This window comes from Protopterus annectens, chromosome 6.part0 (assembly GCF_019279795.1).
Source record: "Protopterus annectens isolate FY-2018-M chromosome 6.part0, PAN1.0, whole genome shotgun sequence".
Taxonomy (NCBI): Eukaryota; Metazoa; Chordata; order Ceratodontiformes; family Protopteridae; genus Protopterus; species Protopterus annectens.
The window spans coordinates 1593335811-1593352969 of record NC_056737.1 but is presented as its reverse complement, the minus strand read 5'-3'; the positions used below and the strand labels follow the sequence as shown (position 1 = coordinate 1593352969).

The window sequence follows — 17159 nt, the reverse complement described above, 5'->3', positions numbered from 1 at the left end:
TCCTATATGAGACACCCCTCACTGGTGTTAGTGGTGAGGATTGAGGCTCCTTGTTTGCTGGGCCAGGGCACTGGCATCACAGGGCCATGTAGGCTTGGATAGTTTTTTTCCCTTAATAAATAAAATCATCACTTAAAAACTGCATTTTGTGTTTACTTGGGTTATCTTTGTTTAATATTTAAATTTATTTGATGATCTGAAATATTTAAGTGTGACAAAGATGTAAAAAAATAAGAAATCAGGAAGGGGGCAAATACTTTTTCATTGCACTGTATATGTACAGAAGTATACTGCAAAGACTCTCTTAAATTCAAGAGCTCATAGATATTTTCATGCAAATGCAAAGATCCAGAATAAAAGGTTTCTCACATACCCAGGGATTTGCATCCATCTAAAGAGACTGAAAATGCAACATACTTCTTTTTAACAGGGTATAACAAAACATCATGCCATCAAGGAAATATACATTTTTACACTTAAATTCTCATTTTCATGAATAAGCAAGAAATCAACAGTTTCTCATGCTATTAAACTACTACACAAAAGCAGACCTTCCATCATCTTATGAATTATGGTCTACTGTCAAAAGGGTGCTGAAAGTAATCCATTTTTCAATTAACATAGCGCAATAAATACCTTTTAATGTGTTGATGACAAAACAGGATTCATCTGTGAAGTGCTGTACCATCTGAAAAAAAGGGAAATACTTCTTTACAATGCCAATTTATTATGACTAGATTATACTACTGTCTTACTCATATGCAACATTTTCTGTGATGTCATACTTTTATTTTTATAAACTGATTGCTAAATGACCTTGGGATAAGTCACCATCACCCATCTAAGTAACAGATTAAACAAGTTTCCATTTGAACTACCACTTAATTTCAAGAACTAAACAGATGAAAAATAAGCCATACCACTTTGCTGCCTTTTTTCTTTGTTTAATGAAGCATGAAGTACCTTTGTTTTGTAAGCCTTTATTTGCATTGCCAATGACTTGCCACACTACACTACTGCACACAAAAACAAAAAATAAAACAATAAATTGTTAATAAGTAACTTATATGCTTCATTAAGCCCTTTATGTTTAAGCTGGTAGAGTGACCCTATAAGGATGCCTTACCGCACACTTGCAGCTATTAAGAGTTAAAGAAATAAATCTAATCCGTGAAAGACAGCAAGAAAAACCAGTATCCAAAACTTCTGTGCTGAATTGTCCCCTTGCTTTTACATGATTTAAAACTGAAGACAGGTTTGCTCTTCTATTTCTAACACAAATCTGGAATGTTTTCCAAAAGCAGCAATACAGTTCCACTGCATTCATGGTGGTTTATTTGCCCTGACATGCTTGTTGGGAAAACATACTAAAGTACTTTTAAAATACAGCAAAAGTTTGAAAAACAGTCCTCAAACTATATAACTGTCCCTGCTTTGTGACATAACACAGCCTATGTAATAAAGACCAGCTTTTATTGTGTTTCTTACAGTACTTGTATTCTCATAACCAGTATAATCAGACAATTAATAGGTCATGCTCAAAACAGACTGCGCACCAGCATACAGCACTGACATGTGATCAACACCACTACTATTTTGGGTAAGTTCAGCTGGGACAGCATTCTGACGACTGTAAATATATATGTGCCCATAATCTTCATTCTTAAAATGCCCACAAGCAAAAATTGTGTGTATTCACCATACTACTGGATTTTTAAGAAGATACTCTGACTGCAGGATTTTAAAATCTGGCATTCACTTCTCAGTTCTACTCAGCTAATCATATTCTTCTCAGGCTGCAAAACCCATCCCCTAGGATTGTATAGCCTCTCTCTCTCTCTCTTAGCTATTTATCCACCTGTAAAGGTCTAGTTCTTTCTTCTCTTATCTTACAGCAACAACTTCCATTTCCAAAAAATGAGAAGGTAGCTCAGAACAAACAACCCATAAAAGAATTGGGGTTATGGGGATCTTGAGGTCATTCGTGGAGCTTGTCATCTCCTTTGGTCACTGCGATAGTGCCCAGATAAATTGTATGATTTATATGGCTGAATTTTGTAAATTGAGTTATGCTTCATACCAGTGCAATTCATCACTGAAGATTTGCTTTGATCATGAAACTGGGAGTAAAAAGAGATTAATAAAAATATAACAAAGATTTGGACAAAGAATGTTAGTATACTGCTGGATTAAATTACGTATGAACTGAGACAACTTTTCAGTGCCTTAGCAAAGTATAACGGTCAACTAGGGGATTTACAAAATTATAATTAATTTAGTGAAAGCAAGATGATACCGTCTTGCCCTTGGTACAGCAATGTTCAGAAATATAAAATTAACAGTCAAAGCAAGTTGACAGGCACTACATATAGGGGAACAACTGGCTGCTTTGAAGGATAAGCCTTAAAGGAATTATTTAAGAGTACATGAGTGCAGAACAGCAAAGGCAGTATATACTGAGTGGAATATGCTAAAGCCAATTTAAGAATTTAAGAAATCATTGGGAATAGAAAAAGCTTAGCAAATGCCATTGACTGTAACTGAACAAACTATTGGGAAACCCAAACTGATTTTGGTGTAGTTTCTTATGCAGAGGAAAATATAGTTGTGGAAGTTAATAGTAAATGTTTGAATTTCTCACTGTTGCAGTAGCCTTTGGTCATTTGGGGTGTATCCTGCCCAGGATACAACAACTGAACAGTCTTCAAAAAGCTCTGGGTCCCTTTCACACCTACACTCCAACTGCTGACTAGTTAGCTCCTTGCAGGGAAATCTGCAATCAGGGTACAGACAACTTTAGGACTTACCCAAATAAAAAGAGAATGCTTACTTGTCCTGAACCCCCAAAATATATAAATATATATTTTTTTATTCCAACAGCTAATTATGTACAGTAAGAGTAGGTGAGTACAGCTAAACAGGAATTCAAACATCCATTTTTATAGTACGTGCAGCTTATACAACTATACTATGTTCATCATCCTCACTGCTGTAGTAGCCTTTGGCTATTTGAGTTAATTACTAAAACTTATCCATCCTGGAAACAGGAAGGAAAGGGTCCAGGATTCCCTGCAGAATGATCTTAGCAAAGCCAGTCATGGACCTGGATAGGGAATTCAGTATGTAGTGTTTTGTAAAATTACATGTAGAGGATCATGTATTTGCCTCTAGAATGCTGCTAGAGTCCACCTCTTTCCAATACGTCATCAAAGAAAACAAAGCTTGATTAGAATGTGCCTTAATCCTGTCTGGAAATGTTTTACCATGGTGGGAATAACAAGAAAAAATATCAGTCTGAATTGACACACATTTTGATTTTCTAGTCCCACACTAGGAAATCTACAGCAGTGCAGCCTTCACAGATCTGCGCTGCAAAAGCATGACCAGTGTATATAGAATATGCTCCCTGTCACTCAAATTCTGAAAGAAATGAGGAGATAGCTGGCTTGGATTCAAGGTACACTCTGAAAATAGTAAGGGCATATATGTTTTTCCCCCTAAAGACTCTACATGCATGGAAAAGCAAAGGGTTAATTTATCAATGAAAGGTTGCAGTCTGGATGCTCTCATGCAGATGCAGAGCAATAAACCAGTTAGACTAGACAGGTCAAATGTAGACAAAAATAACGTTCCCAGCAAAAAGGAAAGATCCAAATTAATTCTCACCTGATTAACAGGTAACTTGCAAATTAACAGAAAATCCTCCTTGTAGAACAGTTTGAACAAAGTCTGAAATGAAGAGGAGGACCCATGGGCAGACATGCTGAAATGGCTGATAAAAACCTCTTGCCAAAGGGCAAACAAGTCAGGGGATAGTAACTAGAAGATAGCACTAAAAAAAATTCTACACAACTATGTTCCCAGCCAGTCATTGCAATCCAGTGACCAAAAACTCCTGTCTGAAAACTAACCAAATACTCTGGGCATCATCTGTACTCATACAAGGCTGCTAAGGCCTGGAACCTTACTTGTATCCATCAGGTCCATACCCTCGCTCCCATCTTTCAAAACCCCTCTGAAAGACTTCTTAGCTAAAATCTGGTTTTGATCTTGCTCAAACCAGGAACAATTTTATCCCTAAATGCTCTCTCTTCCTCACTTACTCTTCCTTACTGCTATAAAATTATCTTCCCTGACTTTCTCACTAAATATACCATAAGCCTGTTTTTCCCCTTCTCTTCATATTGCAATTCCTATTTATATTACAATAACATATCCTTAATTTCTCTATAAACTGTCTAAAATTTCTCTAAATATTAAATAATTGCCATAAACATTGTATCAATTCTTAAACAATGTTTTTATATTATGTTTAATTTGTTATAGTTATTTAAATTGCAGATATTTTTCTTTTATTTTCGAATATTGTAAAATTATTGTTTTTAAAATGTTTTGTACTAATTAGGAGCTTTTCTCCCTGGGCCTTCTCTGAAAATGGGCTTCTACCCAGTCAGACTTTCCAGGTAATAAATAAATAAATAAAAGTCACGTGAATGTTTGAGAAGCAAAGGTAATAATCCTAGATAGGGTCTTGGTTACAGACAAGGCATCAACTTGAAAATCTTCTCCACTAGTTAATATAAGATTTACTAGTAGCAGGAATCCTTGCCTTCTTTAATACTTGCTAAAAGTGCTCACAGTAAAGATGCATAAAAGGTATTAGAATTTAGAGAGTCAACTGAAGCTGATTGACAGTGGGATGATTCAAACATCCACTGTCTTGTGTGAGTAGATCCAATCTGTTAGGAAGCTTGTTGTAATTGCCCCTGATCAATTCCATAAGAAGGGAGAACCAATGTTGCCTGGGTCAGAACAGAGTTACCAGAATATTTTCAGAATGATCCTGGATATGAGTGGAATGGTTCAAAATGCATACAGGAAAATTCGCAACCAGGGAAATAAAAATGTATCTGTTTACCTAGCCTGCCTACACGAAGTCCTGGTGCAAAATTTATCTAGTTGTCTGTTTTGAAAAGAGGCAAAAAGATCTATGTGGGGTGTTCCCACAACTGGATCTATTCCTGGAAGAACACCTCAGTCAATTTCCATTTGTCCTGGTCCTGCTCAGCTTGCCTTCCACTAAATTTTGCTCTGACAGCTCAAGCTTCAGCTTTCATGCAAGACATGACTTACAGAAATCTATAGGAAAAAATAAATCAAATGAGTACAGAGTTGGTTAAAATTAACAAAACACTGAAGTAATATATCAACTTAAATAACAAAAGGCTAGAAAAATGGAAGAAGCTTTAAACAGATATTCAGATGAGCCAAAAAAACTGCAGAAATCAAAGGTCAAAATGAAGAAAGGCCTGGTTGAGCATGAGACTGCTCAAGAAGAAATGTTTCAAAAAATGGTAGAATTGGAGGACAGAGCAAATACGGAAAATCTGAGATTTTCTGCTGTAGCAGAGAAACTGGAAGGAACAAACTGTATTCATTTTAAGAAAGCACAATTACGCAGCTGGACTGGTATTCCACAGCAAAAGTTGTTAATTGAAAGGGCTCATTTTGTGTATGCGCCAAACCTGGCCATGAGAAAGCAGCCAAGATGTTTAATACTAAAGATGCAATCCTACCAGCGGAAAGAGTTGATGCTGACAAAACTGTGGCAAGACAAAGTACTACAAAAGTCGGAGACAATAGCGTATTTGTATATAATGATTACTCACTACACCAGGCAGCAGAGGAGTAAATTTATTCCACTAATTAGGGAATGTCAAGAACCAGGTCCGAGATTCAAGCTGCTGCATACACCTATCTTCATAATATTCTTTTTTTCCTGGAGGGTCAAAGTCATTTTTTAATGTAGAACATGCTAAGGAGGAAATACAACAATTTTCCAACAAAAACAGAGCTATCAAACAGAAAGGGACTCTACTTTTTTTCTTCTAGTAATAAAACTCTTAGAGAGATCATGCAAGTAAACCGTTTCCAATATTCCAAAGGAAAATGCTTGAGAGACAGAGAAAAGCACATGACTTGAGAAAAGCACATGACTAGAGACTGGAGTTGGGAGCTGTTTATCAACAGGAAGAAAACCAGTAACTCAGAAATTAATAAATAAATGTGTGATTACAAAGCATCAGTTAAACTTGTGAAATATGGCAGAACAAGAAGCCTGGAAATACTGTTTTTTTCCTGACTTTGCTAAACTTGCAGGGTACTCCAAAGCATTCCCTACTTCATGTCATTAATGTTTCGAACAACATTAAGGAGAGAGAAATAGAAAGGAAAGAGGTAATTGTAAGTAAAACAATTTTGCTATTAACAGTATTTTTATAAACCGTGACATATATGTGTGTGATATTGTAAAGCATTTTCAGTTATTTTTGTGTGTTAAAGGAATAATAAAGTAAACAGGTGCTCTTTTCCCCCTTTTTCTTTCTTCTTGTTCAGTTTTAAGAAATGTATGCATAGCAATGCAAAAAGAAAAGAAAGCCAAGACAAAAGCATGTTTAAGAGCAGGCTGTAATCTTAGGGTGTTGAGGCAAGGGGCAATTTGTAAAAGTAAGAGCATGATATAAGTAAAATTTACACCCTTTTCTTACTTTTGCATAGGGGAATGACTGTAATGTCCCTGGATTTATCTAACAACAAGTTTTAAGTGGAAGCAAGTAAATAAAAAAGTAAAACACTGAATGTAATCAAAAGTTTTCCTTTAGCAAATAAATATTCACAATGCAACATGAGAAGATTGTAGCTGAAGGCAACGGTGTATATAGTTCTCATGTTTCTATGCTGACAAACTAATAATATGGGAATAAAAACAGAATACTTTTTCTTTCAATTGCTAAAAGATAATGCTTTCTGAAAGCATTCAACATAAAAACAGACAGCACTTAATGAAAGTAGAAGCAGATGCTGCATCATGCATCTTAGCATGGAAAACCTTCACAGCCTGTGAGTGTAGCTGTCTTTCACACGTGCTCCTATTAGGAGAGATTTGTTTGTTTCTGTCTTTCGGCTTTGAAGATGTACATAGTTTTGTGTGTTGGTATTAAGTTAATAGGTTATGGGGGTGGTGTGTGTGTGTGTGTGTGTGTGTGTGTGTGTGTGTGTGTGTGTGTGTGTGTGTGTGTGTGTGCCTGCATGCGCTGGTATGTGTTGTTTTTTTTAAGGATTTCATTAAACAAAAAGTCTTGTAAGATGTGACATGGGTTCAAATGGATATGAATGTATAAAAGATCAACTTGCCAAACATTAGTGTGTATGCATGTAACATAAAAGCTAAAACTGGACATTTAAAAAAAGATGTTATACATAACAGGAGGAAATAAAAACCTATCATAATGGCAACACTTTCCACATTATCTCTGAATCTGAATGATCTCACAGGTACATACACAAATAAAAGAGTAGTGATCTATATTAAGAAATGCAGAGTGCAAATAGCTATGCTAAAGGAGATACATTTGGAAGGCACTGGACGTGAATCTAATAAAGAAAGGATTTCAGGATTGTTATTCAGTGGAATATCTGGGACAAAGGAAAAGGGAAGTAGTTACATTAATTACTAGAGGAGCTCCAATAGTGATAGAGAAGGAAAATAATTATGGTTAGTTTTAAGGGGCTACTGGCAAGGGAGGAGGAGTATTACACTGGCATGCATTTATTTTCCACCTAAAACTGCTGCTTAAGAAAATACTTAATCAGAAATAAACAGTTTTCACACGGAATATTACTCATAGGTGGGGAATGGAATTTGATTTGCAACAGTGAGGATGCATCTGGGGGGGTCTAAAAGGGGAAATATAACGAAAGATGATACACTTTTGAAGACATTTCTGAAAATATTTGGTATGCAAGATATGAATTCAATAACAGGAGTTTGGACAGAATAAACATATTGTTCCCTAAGGTACAAAAAAAATGGGCAAGGCTCAACATTATATTTTATATTTCCCAGGAACATGTGCATTTAATTGAAAGTTTTGATACGCATCCAGTAACTATTTTAGATCATGCGCCAATTATAACTAAAATAAAAACTAGGGTAATGAAATAAAAATGAGGCACTGGCACTTCTACCCCTATCTGTTAAACAGACAGGGATTTAAGGAATGGGTAGTGGAAATTATTTGGGAGTTATTACAGAAGACATACATTTTTTCATAAAATATAGCTAGGGAGTGTGATAAAATTAAAGTGGGAGTTTACAAATAGAGTAGAAATAAAAGAAAAAGAGATATGGTTAAGATCTAACAAGATTTAGTCAGAGGGACTAACAAAGGTTAAACTGTTGCACAATAGAAGGAATCTCAACGAACTAAAAGAGGTGCAACTGCACATAGCTAAAGAGAAAATAAGGGACTCCCCGGATAATATACATGAGTTTAGGAAAAATTCCATTAAGCAACTATTTTTTGATAACTCCAGAGCACAAAAGCTTTTAGCACAACAGCACAGGTGACAGAATGCAGAAAGGGTAGTTGCCAAGCTTATGGAGCATACAAGGAAAATAACCAGAGATCCTGTAAAGGTATTAGAAATATTTTGGAAATTTTGTGAATGTCTGTATAAAGCAGAGCAATGTGGAAATCAAGGAAAAGCACACATGGAAATGCTTACAGAAGAATTAAATATGACAAGGCAGAGGTAGATAAGGCTCAATTATTAACAATTAGGACAGGAGGAGATGAGATAAAAATGGTGATGCATTACTTATCTACAGGAAATTCTCCAGGAACAGATGGTATTCATGTGGAAGATTAGAAGCTAGGAGGGAAAATGGACTCAGAAATTCAAAGATATAATTAATATGGCAGTCAGGAAAAGCTGGCTCTACTTGCAGATGATATTGTTTCATACCTGACAAAACCAGAAAGAGACATTATAGTGTGGAACATTTTGAGACAGTTTCTTTTCAGGATACAAAATTAATGAGGCTAAAACAAAGGCAATAGTGGTACATTATGTGCCCACACACATCTGTTCATCAATATTCATATTTATGGGAACATAATAGAATGAAGTATTTAGGAGTATGGATAAAAATGATTCTGATGTGGCAGCTAAAGCTATGTGGGAAGCAACTAAACAAAAGTTAATACAAAAACTGAGAAAATGGAAGCTTTGTTATATGGATATGGAGGTTTACTATCATATTGGCGAACGTCATTTAGACGAACGTAACGATTTCCGACAAATATTGTCGGAAATCAAAACACTGAAAAACCGAAATATCGAACAGAGCACTTCAGCAATGTCAAATATCAACTTTGCTGAAATGCTAACATCTTCCCACAACTAACAATAACATTTTCAGAGGGGCAAACCCCCCTGCACCATCCATGTAGGAGACTGTGCCCCCCATACCCCCCTACTTATACATACAAACTCCAAGATCGCACTACAGTGAGGGTAAGGGTGCATTTCTTGATCTCCATTATAGTGCGATCTGCACCGCAATGTTGAAGCTGATAATAGCGGCTGTTCGCTCATGTCAGCTTTGACATTGTGGTGATCAAACTCTCAGCTCGAGAAAATGATTTTCGCATGTATTCAATCATCTAAATGACAATCAAATGTGTAATGGTAAACCGATATGGATAGTAAGATACAAGAACCCAAAATGTTTTTAGTTCCTTTAGTCTTACACACAGGTCAAGCATATTTTTATCAACAAGAGAAGTTGTGGAAAGCAATTAATAAAGAGCTGAAGGACTTTATCTGGTTGGGGAAGATGGCAAGAGTCAAGTGGGATAAGATGATTCTTCCAGTAGAACAGGGCAGATTGGGCTTACCTAATTTGATGGGATATTTCAAAGCTACACAGTTAAGGCTCCTACACAAAGCACAAGCAGATAAGTATAATTCAAAGTGGAAAGGAATGATGTTGAAACAGGGGGGAAATTCAAGAAACAAGGAGAGACTGGGATTTTGCATGCACACCTTTAAGGAGAAAGAATAATCATACAGAATATTATATCCATAAAGTAGCAGAAAGTATTCTAAGAACTAAGCCAACATGGGAATGGAGAAAGGAGATTCTGCCAATAGGGATAACTGCAATTAGGAATATAGGCAATAGGCAAGAGGGGGCTCAAATTTATTGGAAAAAAATGGCAAAGGAAACAAGGCACTGGGAGCAAATAACTAAGAGGGAAAGGTAATAGAATGGGAAGAGGCCAGGAATTTATTTGGACTGCAGGTTAGAGATTACCTTCCCTATCAAGGATTGATATCAGAGTATAGGCTAAGAGAAAGAAATAGGGAGTCCTAAATGAAAGACCAGCACTGTAATTTTTTAGTAGAATCTAGAACAGAAGCTGCCATTAAAAAAGGAATAATTAGTAAAGCATATAAAATATTGCACAGTAACTATAAGAATCGATCAAAGGAGGTTAGAAAGGATTGGGAAGAGAGACTGAATAAGCAATTCACAAACAAACAATGGGAGTATATATGCATGCATCCCAAATATGCAACAAAATCTAAATGATTTAAGATTTTTGATTGGAAATGTTTACACAGATATTTTTATACTCTAAGTAGACTCCAGAGAATTTTTCCTCAGGTAGACAGCAAATGTTGGAGGTGTAATGGGGAAGAAAGAGGTACTTGGGTAGATATTTTCTGGGAGTGTGGTGGGTTGATGGACTTTAAGGATTCCCTGAGGGATGCACTGTCAGAGATGCTGGGTGGGCAGATTGATGTGCCGAGGGAGATTATTTTTCTGAGCTATGATACAGAATTGGAATTGGCTAGACATGGTAATGCCTTACTGTGTCTAATTATGGTGACTGCCAAAAAAGCAATTACTAGAAAATGGAAGTCAAAATCTAAACCATCTATATTAGAAGTAGTGAATATAATAACAGAAATAAAACAACTGGAATTGAAATCTTTAGAACAGGGCAGGCGCAAACTACATAGGAAAAATAGGAATTGTGGGAACAATACATAAAGGGAAGGAATGAGGTTTAAAAGAAGGCAGGACTTAAATGAGCTATATAATGTTTGACTGAAAATGATTGGGTAGATTATTAGTGAGGTATAATGTTTGCAACTGGGAGTGTGTCAGTATGGTTTGTGATGTAAAATGCTTGCAACTAGGATTGTGTCAGTGTGGTGCGTTTTCATTTATATAAATGTATGATTGCTCATGTCATAAGTGATGACTTAATAAAGATGTTTCTTGTTTAAAAAAAGGGGCAGGATATAAATAATTTATGTAATGTTGCTTAGGTTATATGATATATGGCAATATATGTGAAGTATAATATTTGATAATGTTAATTTAATACAATTTGATTACTTTTGTATAAACGTAAAGTATCCAATTTTACCAGTGATAACTTAATAAAGGTGTTTATAAAAAGAAAAGAAGCTAGGAGGGGGGAAAGTGATAAATATCTGGAAGGCTTTAACAGTATTTTAAAAGCAGGAGAAACAACAACATCCCTGAAGACAGCTGTGGAGGCTATAATACCTAAAGGTGGTAAAGATACATCAGATCTAGCTTCATATAGGCCTGTTTTGATTTTAAACCATGATTATAAAGTCTTTATGTCTATAATGGCTTAAAGAATGGCAAACATGATGCCAAAATTGATAGATGTGGATGAATATGGTTTTGTGGATGGAAGGCAACCATTTGACAACATTAACAGAACAATAATGATCCAGACAGAAACAGAATGTAAGAAAATGCCATTGTTGTCGGTGGGTTTTGATACAGAGAAAGCATTTGACAGAATAAGCTTGCATTTTATGAATAGGGCAATGGAAGCATTTGTAGTCCCTGACACAATAATAAGGTTAATTAGGAGGATATATGAGTGATTGGAAGCAAAAATTAAAGGGGGAAGGAGAACCTCTCTGATATAGTGTTTGAACAGAGGAACCAGGCAGGGGTGTCCTCTTTCCCATTTATTTGCATTACATTTAGAACCATTGGCTAAGAAAATAAGGGACTCAGAAATTTAAGGATATGATTGTTATGGTAATCAAGAAAAGTTGGCTGTCTTTGCAGATGATATTATTTTGTACCTCTTATAATCAGAAAAGGACATTTCAGTATTGTGGAAAATTCTGAGACCGTTTCATGTCTTTTGGGGATACAAAACTAATGAAGATAAAACAAAGGCAATAACTGTAAGCTATGTACCCACACAAATTGGTTCAGCAACATCCATTTTTATGGGAACATGATGAAATGAAGTACTCAGCAGTATATGTTGAAAAGGGTTATACTATGGCAGCTAAGGATATGAGGGAAGAGACTACACAAAAAATAATACAAAAAACGAGAAACTGGAAGCTCTGTTTTATGGATAAGGACAAAGCAAGATACAAGCAGTAAAAATGTCTTTAGTCCCTTACATTTTATACACACGTCATGCATATTTTTATCAACCAGAGGAGAAGTTGTGTACAGTAATGAATAAAGAGTTGAAGGATGTTATCTGGGAGGGGAAGTAGGCAAAAGTCAAGTGGGACAAGTTGATCCTTCCAGTAGAAAAAGTTGGTTTGGGATTACCTGATTTGAAAGGATATTTCAGAGCATAGCACAAGCAGAAAGTTATAATTCAAAGTGGAAAGGAACAATGATGAAACAGAGGTCAAGAAAGGAGAGTTTGGGACTTTGGATGCAGTTCCTTTAGGTGAATAAAAATAACCAAACAGAATATTACATTCATGAAGTAGCAGAAATATTTCTAAGAACTAAGACAACACATGAATGGAGAAAGAAGATTCTGCCAATAGGATTTACTGCAATTAGGGCTACAAAGAATAGGCAAGAGGGGGCTGGAATTTACTGGAGAAAACTGGCAAAGAAACCAAGTTACTGGGAGCAAATAATTAGAGAGAGCGAGGGAGGTAACCGATTGGGAACAGGACAAGAATACATTTGGACTGCAGACTAGAGATTGCCTTCCCTATCAAGGATTGATATCAGAGTACAGGCAAAAAAAAGGAATAGGGAGAACCTAAGTGAAAGAACAGCACTTATAAAGTTTTTAGTAGAATCTAGAACAGAGGCTGCTGTTAAAAAATGGTAATTAGTAGGGCATATAAAATATTGAATGATAACTATAGGATTTAATCACAGGAGGTTAGAAAGGATTGTGAAGAGAGATTAAATAAGCAATTCACATGGGAGGATATATGTATTGCTCCCAAATATGCAGGGAAGTCTAGAAGATTTATGATTTTTGCTTGGAGGTATTTACATGGGTATTTTTATACCCCAAGCAGACTCCAGTTTTTTTCCTCGGGTAGACTGCACATATTAGAGATGTGATGAGAAAGAAAGAGGTAAGTGGGAATATATTTTTGGGATTATAATGAGTTGGTAAACTTTAAAAATTCCCTGCACACTACTCTGTCAGAAATCCTGGGTGAGAAAACTGGTGTAACTAAGGAATTTATTTTTGTACTGTGATACAGAATTGGAATAACCTAGACGTAGTAAGGCTTGCTAAGTTTAATTCTGGTGACTGCCAAAAAACAATTACTAGAAAATGAAAGTCAAAGTCTAAACCAACCATACTAAAAGTAGTGAATACTGTAACAGAGATAAAATAACTGGAAGTGGGATCTTTACAAAAGGGTAGGAGCAAATCAACTCATAAGCTGATCTGGAATTAAAAGTGCACCAAAATAGCCTTAAGCACAGTTCAGTTTAGTCAAACTAGAAGTAAAGGAATAATGAATTCTGTAATCAGGTGGGGAAAGATGGTAGTTGAGGAAGGATGAAAGAAAACAGCACAGATGTATCTTTATGGTAAGTATAATAACTTTCATATCTGATGTTGTTTCTTCCATCCTTTCCTCAATAGATGGCACACAGTCCCTAGCTATTAAAATTTGTGGGTGGTCTCACAGACGGATATTCCAGAGGACAGCTGAACAAAAAGCTGCTCTCCCTCTAGACAGTAAATCCAATTTATAATGGGATATGAAGGTATGAACATTGGAACAAGTGGCAGCTGCAATCAATAGAGGCACTTGAAAAGAAAGCAGTTGAAATTGTCACAGATCTAGTCGACAGGGATTTGGCAGACTTGGATAAGGACAAACATGTGTAATGCAACCAGACAACAATGTTTATAACGTGACTTTAGAGACTCCCTGACCTAGTATGGTTGATGAAAAAAGACAGAGAGTTAATCAGACTTTTGAATGTCTTTAGTACAGTGAATGTAAAACCATAGCTGTCGAACATCTAGCAGATGCTCTCCTAGATGTATCTCATACTACATACATCTCCTAGGTATTATCCTTTAAAGGAAAATTAGGAATGAAAACTGGTACACTGATGGTTTGATTTAAGGAAGTCTCAGTAGCTACCTTAGGTATGAAAGAAGGATTGGTTCTTAAGGAAATCCCGCCTTTGTGAAAAATAATGTATGAAGGGCTGCAGGAAAAAGTGTGACACTCCGACATCCTTCTGGCAGAAATAACTGCTACCAAAAACAATGTTTTCCACATCAGAAACTTTAGATCCTCCTTATCTGCAGGTTTGAAAGGGGGTCTTGTTAGTGTTTGAAGCAAGACAGTAATGTCCCAAGGAGAAGTAGGATCCTGAAGGTGTGTCTGAGAAAGAAAGTACTGCTTAAAAGCCTTTAGACAATCCGAGAGAGGCAAGAGGAGACTGATTTTCTCCAAACTGGAAGTGGCAGCTTGCTGAACCCTAATAGTGGAGTAGCTGATCCTATTTTGAAAAAGAAAATGCTTTCTGAATAAAATTTGGAATGGGAAGAGTCAGACAAAAAGCACAAAGGAGACCGGGGGGACCAAGTGTGGATCAGAGTATCCCCTGGTGACTTCCTGTCTTGAGGGATTATGGCAAAGAACTTGCTGCACTTGGTATTGTGGGGCGAGGCAAACAGACTTCAGCATGGTTGGTCCCACTGACAGAAAATCTGATCTGCCATCTTTTGATTGAGAGATAATTTGTGGGGCAGGAGAATAGATCTGCTTAACCTGTTTGATAAAGCACTGGATTTCCCTGGAATGTGCGCTGCAATTAGAGTGTTGGAAGATACTGCCCAATGCCAAACCCTCATCACTTCTCAACAAAGCGGGTATGAGCAGGTTCCCCTGTTTGTTGATGTACCAGACTACTGAGATATTGTTACTCTTGATTGATATCAGTACTTGAGAGAGGGGGTCCTGAAAGGCTGCAGTGCTAGAAGAACTGTCATCATCTTTAGGATGTTTATATAGGGATTGGCCTCAGAGGAGGACCACATGCCTTGGACTATCTTTCCCTTTTTCCCTTATAGTGCCCCACTCCCAAATGGGAAGTGTCTGTAGTCACCATGGCTTTGGGTGAAGAAAGAACGAATGGGTGACCTTGTGGTACCACAGGAGATTTGAGCCACCCAAAAAGGTGTGTTCTGCAACTATTTGTTAGATATACTCGGAAAGTCATTGGTTAATGTCTGATGGACTACTGCACTGCCAGGGTCCACTGAAGTACTCTCATGTGGTACCTTGCAAGAGGAACCAACTTAATGGACTTGGCCATTGAACCCAGTAACTGAAGAACCATTCCTGCAAGGGAGAACCTCTAGGGCATGGTTGTAAAGAGCATGCAATCTGTTCTAAGGAAGTCTTCCTATCAGACAAGTTGTGTCCAAGTGAGCTCCTATGAATTCTACCACTTGGACAGGAAGGAATTTGGACTTGTCCAAGTTCACTGTGATGCCCAGTCATGAGCAAAGATTGAGCAAGGCATCACTGGCATGGAAAAGTAGAATCCTGGTTGGAGTGAAAATGAGCCAGTAATCTAAATATGGCAATACCCTGAACCCTTGCAGTATGAGGTAAGCTGTGACCACTGCCATACACTTGGTGAGCAAACGGCAGGTCTCTGAGCTGGAACTGACTGGCTTCCAACAAGAAGGAGAAAAACCTTCTGGATCACCTGTCCATCTTGATGTTCTACTACACATTCTGCAGGTCTGTGGAGCACATCCAATCATACACTCTTATTAGAGGGAGAACAGACAGAAGCATGACCATCTGGAACTTTTCTTGTTTGACATATTTATTGAGTTGACTGTGGTCCAAAATGGGCCTAAGGTCCCCATTTGTTTTGTATCAAAAAGAAACCTCTTGGATGACTCACTTATTTGACAGCTTTTCTATTTTTATTAGCACTGCTCGTCTTTGAGGTGGTGGAACATTAAGTAACTTTTCTGAATGTGGGGGATGAGACAAAAATAGAATGTAACAGCCTCTGGTTATTATCCTCTGCACCAACCTGTCATTTATTATGGATAGTCAGCCTTTGGGGTACAGTGATAAGCACCCCATGACTGCCTCCAGAGAGAGGCAGTCAGGCAACCCTTCAGGAGTTCTGATAAGGTATCTCAAAGAAGGGTCCTCTGAAGCCTTGGTTTGGTAGCCCAACTCTGCCACGGGGGTGACATCCACTGTTAAAGTTCCCATGTGTACAATGGGGGGCATTTATCACCACAAGTTTTGGGAGAAATCCCTTGGGATTTCTAGAACCATATTGTCTCTCCACCCTTCTGGTTCCTGGAAAAAGTCCTCTTGGGGTAGAGAACCACATTCCAACTGCAGAAAAGGTCTTTCCATCCTGTTCACTTCTGGAAAGTATTTACTTCACTTTGAGCCATCAAAAAGTGTATTTAAAAAGGCCTCCTTGAAGTGCTCTGCAAAGTTTCACAACTGCATCCAGGCATGACACCTTGTGGAAATGCCAGTACCTGTGGCTCTCAAAGTGCCTTATTTTGCATTCAAAAACAGATACATCAACACGCTTGAAAGGGGATGTAGGGTGGCTAAGTATAAGTCCACGGTTTTCCTGTTCTTGCAGATATAGACCCACAGAGGTACTTAGAGGGTAGCTGAAGTGTATGTCTGCTTCCTGAATCTGTCCAACATGCTGGACTTCCTGTTAGGGGGATGGATTAAAGAACTCTCTTTCACTAGGTTTTTCTTGATGGAGGCCACCACTACCATGGAATCCACGGCCAGACCCCTACTCCATTGTTAGGAAGCCTTTGGAAAAACTAAATACTTGTCTGGTTTGCGAGGGATTGGTACAGCCACATTTGCCTCCTTCCATGACTGCTTAGAGATTAGATCCATCTCATTGGCAGGAGGACCCAAAATGTAGCTGAGATGGGATCAAATGCCTCAAGAAACACTGCCTCCTCTTGGGAGAGAGTTTCAGTGGA

The 17159-nt window shown here is 37.4% G+C and overlaps 1 protein-coding gene across 1 annotated transcript in view; it reads right to left on the bottom strand.

The window, feature by feature from the left end:
* The window catches only part of TFCP2L1 (transcription factor CP2 like 1), a 1111497-nt gene that overhangs the window by 153457 nt on the left and 940881 nt on the right, over positions 1 to 17159 (bottom strand). The window contains exon 14 of the mRNA XM_044075043.1: positions 637 to 688. Coding sequence (XP_043930978.1) covers positions 637 to 688 — 52 coding nt within the window. The remainder of the gene's footprint in view (positions 1 to 636; positions 689 to 17159) is intronic.